At 36.5% G+C, this 5,153-nt stretch overlaps 1 protein-coding gene across 2 annotated transcripts; it reads left to right on the top strand.

Moving 5' to 3' along the window:
* The first annotated feature begins 1,535 nt into the window (after positions 1-1,535).
* LOC114739870 (serine/threonine-protein kinase PBS1) lies at positions 1,536-4,615 on the top strand. 2 transcript variants are annotated; one of them, XM_028927981.1, is made up of 4 exons: positions 1,536-2,092; positions 2,741-2,949; positions 3,793-3,982; positions 4,164-4,615. In XM_028927981.1, the coding sequence occupies exons 1-4, from the start codon at positions 1,972-1,974 to the stop codon at positions 4,184-4,186; spliced, it is 543 nt and encodes a 180-aa protein (XP_028783814.1). In that variant the 5' UTR covers positions 1,536-1,971; the 3' UTR covers positions 4,187-4,615. The 2 variants fall into 2 exon arrangements, with proteins under 2 accessions (XP_028783814.1, XP_028783808.1); XM_028927975.1 differs by having other exon boundaries at positions 4,158-4,615.
* The last annotated feature ends 538 nt before the right edge of the window (positions 4,616-5,153 follow it).

Genomic DNA, 5,153 nt, shown 5'->3' with positions numbered 1-5,153 from the left:
AAAAATATTTTTTTAAAAAAATTATACTCTTCCGGTTCTTAATATAAGACCTATTTAACTAATTTGATTAGATTAAAGAAATTAGGTAAGTTAGTTAATTATAAGAAATATGAGACTTTTTTCCTAAAACACTATAATAATCTTTCTTCATACCCCCCTCTCTTCTACCTAATTATAGTTGAGGGAGTATCTATAAGGATAATTTAAAAAAAACTGATAAATATAAAAAATTAATCTTATATTTAAAATAAAAAACAACTCAATAATTAGATTTTATATTAAGAATTAAAAAAATATATATTAAGAATTGAAGAAATATATAAATAAACGCGGGGGGAAGAAAAGGCGTGGGGACATGAAGATGCTGAGGTGCCACTGAACCGCTGCAGGGACGGTGCGCCAATCATGCACCTGAACGCGTCCCAGGTCACTCCGTCACTATGCCCTTTTCACAACCACGCACCTCCCAAAACTTGGTCAAATTTCAATTTCTACCCGCCATTCTTTCAGTAATTACCGGGTCTTTCCCAATTCTCATCCCCATATAGGGGTGAGCAACAAACCCATTACCCGCTAGCCCGCTCATGACCCATGAAATTTTTGTCCATTTAAACCCGCCTAAACGGGCGGGCTTAAATGGGCGGGGTAGCCCATTAAACGGGTTGGGCTATGGGTAAGGTATTGGACTGCCCATACCCGCCCATTTAAGTTTTAAGTTTTTAAAAATATTTTTATTCTTCATTTAATTGATGATATTATTTCTCATTCATATTTTATCAAACCTTCATACTTGTCTAAGTTTTTATTTTATCCTTTAGGTAAAAGTTGGAACTTTCAAAGTTTATGAGACTTTATGATCGATGACTATTTTTATGATTTTATCAGACTTTAATTGTTTGCGAATCTAAGTGAGGTTGTGTGATTGAATATGGTTGATGTTATTTCATATTTGATTTGCTATTTGGCATGCAAAATTTATTAACAGCTTCATAAGGTTACATATATAAAATAATTATACTGAAAAAAAATTTAAAAAAATAAATGGGTTACCATAACCCGGTCAGTCCAAACGGGCTGCCCGTAACCCATTTAATATGGGCTAAATGGGCTACTACCGGGTTATGGGTTAGCCCATATCTATTTATGAATAAATGGGCGGGCTATGGGCTAACCTTCGGGTTAGCCCACCCCGCCCATTGCTCAGTCCTATTCCCATGTTCACTTCTTCCCCTGCACCACTCATTAACGCTCAAGTCAACGCAGTGAATGCAACCAAAGCGGTGACCTTTCTCTGTCTTTTGGTCATTTTATCACTTTCTTTTCTTTTTCCCCTCATCAACTTTTATCTCGTTTTTATTCCCTGGTGCAATATATTGTCATATGTTTTCTTGTACACGGAAGAGAAAATTTTTTCTCCCCCTTCTTGTTTCACAAGTGTAATTGGGTCAAAATCAGAACACCGAAAAGAGATTAGAGGTAGGAAGTGCGTGCGTGTCCGCGGTCTCAATATAAATTGTTGTAATGAGGACATGCGAGACCGGAGAACAGAAAAGCTGATTCCCAGGACCTTTTCTTCAAAATATGATCTTTTCTCACCGTTAAGTTAATAATCGACATCTCCCCCGCCAAAGCCTTCTTATATTTGTTGTATATCTTTCATTTTCCATCTTTCTTCTCTCTTATATATCGTTACTACTGGCGTTTCGTGGACTTGAAGTCCTTGGGTTTTGTCTTTAGATATCTGCGGCTTCTGCTCCATGAGCAGATTCTGCTTGTTATCAACCTGATCGGATTGGGGGCACTACCCTTATATTTCGGAATTGTGGATGAGAACTCTGAAACTGCGATTTTCTTCATACTTGGATTGAAGTTTGAGCCCTTGATTGGATATAATTTGCTGTATATACAAATACCCACAGTTTTTTTCCGGATTACATAGATTTGCGAAGCTTCCCTTTGTGGTTCTGGAGAATGGGCTGTTTCTCGTGTTTCGATTCGAAGGAGGATGAGCAGCTCAATCCTCGGCAAGAAATTGATGATCTTAAGCAAGGCCATCCAGCTGCTTCCTCTCACATTTCCAGATTGCCCTCTGGTTAGTCGGTCGATTTTTATTCGATTGTGTTATAAATTGATATCCTGCAATCACTTTTCTTCTATTTGTTCCACTATCTAATTGCTTGATCTGATCTGATTATGTGTGATTTATGTATCCTTACGAAGACATGTTGGCCACCGCGTTTTCCCCTTCTCTTTCTTCATATTTATTGATCTATATTTCTTTTAGGATGAATTGATCACTTGTTCCATGAATACTTTCTCAGAGATTCTACCCGATTCTGATGCTGTTGTAAAAGTTTTTTCTTTCCTTCTTTAGAAATTTTAGATCTCAATATCTCTCTGATTTCGGGTGGCTGATTCGAATATGCATAGTTGGTAATTTGGGATTGGGGATTTCACTTTTTTGATTAAACAAATAACTTACTCGGTAGCTCTAACATAATTCAATTTCAGTCTATTTATGGCATGGCTAAATTAAGTATACATTTAAAAGGCTTAATGAGTGAAGGTTAATAATGGTTGGTCCTAAGTGGATAGGATTGTAGCTTAATGGAATGGACTGGTTGAGTTCTTACTCTTCGATATACTATTGAATTCAAGATCTCACAGCCTCTATTTGGAGAAATTCTGGAGTTGAAGATACTTATGAATCTGCATTTCTTTGTTTTGGTGGCTTTTGCAGGAGCGGACAAGCTTCGCTCAAGGAGTAGTAATGGAGGATCCAAAAGGGAACTTCCCGCTCCTAAGGATGGGCCTGGCGTCCAAATTGCTGCCCAGACTTTCACTTTCCGTGAGCTTGCAGCTGCAACTAAAAATTTTAGGCCAGAATCCTTTATAGGGGAAGGTGGCTTTGGAAGAGTGTACAAAGGGCGTCTAGAAAGCACGGGTCAGGTAAATATCTCTATTATTGCTTGAGGTTGTAAAATCAAGGTAATAGTGTTACGTTCTTTCAGCTAGCCCAGCAACAACTCTTCAATATATTTCTTGCTGGAAGTATCCCGGATCCCATTGATAATGAGTGATTTGTTTGCTTGCATTAATCCCTTCGGGTCAGACGTTATCTCCATTTTGCTTACTCAGACAATCCCATGAATGCTGCTCTCTTCTCAATCTTACAGTATTGCTGTATGATTATTTGATATAGTTGCTTGATTTGAAAAATGTCATAATTTTATTGATCATTGTACAAATTGCATGAATTTATGTCCATATATACTACTCCACCGGTTCTTAATATAAGACCTGTTTAACTAATTTGATTAGATAAAGAAAGTTAGGTAAGTAAGTTAATTATAAGAAATATGATATGTTTTTCCTAAAACACCATAATCATCTTCCTTAATATCCCTCTTTCCTCTTTTACTTGATTATGGTTGAAAGAGTATTCATAGGGATAATTTAAGAAAAACTGATAAATATGAAAAATAGGTCTTATATTTAGGACAAAAATTAACTCAATAATTAAGTTATATATTAAGGACCGGAGGAGTACTTTGCAAGCTTTGAATTGTGTTTCTCATGGAGGAAATGTATATCTAGCCTTTGACACTCCTAATTTTGCATTTCCACTCCCCAAAAAACAGAAAAGAAAGAGAAAATAAATTTCGTGTTGAGGTGCAAAAATAGGAGTGTCAGACAAACAAGGCGAACCTTAATCACAAGTTTGATTTGTTTTTGTGTCCCTTAGGCATCTAGCATCTAGCGAGTTCTGACATCTTTTCTTCATCTTGACAGGTTGTTGCTGTTAAACAGTTAGATAGAAATGGCCTCCAGGGTAATCGCGAATTCCTAGTGGAGGTTCTCATGCTTAGTCTTCTACACCATCCTAACCTTGTCAATCTTATTGGTTACTGTGCTGATGGGGACCAACGTCTCCTTGTTTATGAATTTATGCCATTGGGATCATTGGAAGACCACCTTCATGGTATAATTGTTTAGCACCAATCTCTTTATTATATGATTAGAATTTCCCTGTTATGGTTGACAAATTGCTGTCATTTTGAGAGATCAGGCATACTTATTCTCCTTAAGATATATTTTGATATCCCAGACGATTCCAGTAAACATAGGATAATGAGAATCAATGTTGCCTTATGCAGTTACAGCTCATAGGCAGGATCATTTTTAGAAATGATTGGAAGTTTCGGCTTTCTGAGCAAAAACATTTGATTTAGATGTCGCAAAATCTAACATCATCAAAAAGATGTTTACCTGTTTTGGAACACGGAATATAACAGAGTTATCTAGAAGCAAATATCTGGACATGGCATTCTCTTGTACAGTAATATCCTTGTCAATGAGTGGACTTTTCTTGCTCGGTAACCTTGATCGAGTCCTTGTAGATCAATTTCCATAATCTACATTGCATGTTGGTTCTTTTCTCACATAGCCACTCTTAAGTGATGAGGAAACTCTGCTGTTGGCGGCTTTACTCTTTCAAGGGCCTTTTCTTCTGAAATTTCTGATGATGAATAAATACATGTCGGACTGTTTTCTAGTGTGGGAAAACCAACCTAAGTTATTTTACTGAATCTTAGTTACAATTTTCTGCACTTCACTCTCTAATTCATTATCATGAAAGCAGCTGTTAAGAATTTGTTGTGTTTTTCTATTTCAACTTTGTCATGGCCATTTCCTGTCCTAATATTGTTATCCATAGTTTTCGCTTATGAAGAAAATTTTCCTCTGTGCTTCTTTTCATAATGATTTTTGGTCAGTCACCGTAATGCTATAAAATTTTACCTAAGACTGTAGTTTGCAAAGGAAGACCGAGAAGAACGCTTAATGAGGTCATTGAACGAGACCTCTTAGTCAACAACATATCTAAGGACTGGGTTGTTGACAGAGCACAATGGCGTCATGTGATTCATGTAGCCGAACCCACCTAGTGGGATAAGGCTTGTTGTTGTTGTTGTTATATTGTAGTTTGCAAGTCATGACCACATATTTCACAATAAAACTATAAGAGATTTAAATTGTGACAATTTTGTGGTTTTCCTTCAGAACTTGCTTACTAGTTACTAGAAAAGCACTATGATAATCTTCTGTTGTTTCCTTCAAATACTTGCTCATTAGTTATTAGTAAGGCACTGATT

This window comes from Neltuma alba, unplaced genomic scaffold (genome assembly GCF_004799145.2).
Source record: "Neltuma alba isolate B1F8T4 unplaced genomic scaffold, ASM479914v2 tig00000494_pilon, whole genome shotgun sequence".
NCBI lineage: Eukaryota > Viridiplantae > Streptophyta > Magnoliopsida > Fabales > Fabaceae > Neltuma > Neltuma alba.
The sequence above is the reverse complement of the archived record's forward strand: the minus strand, read 5'-3'. Positions and strand labels throughout refer to the sequence as shown.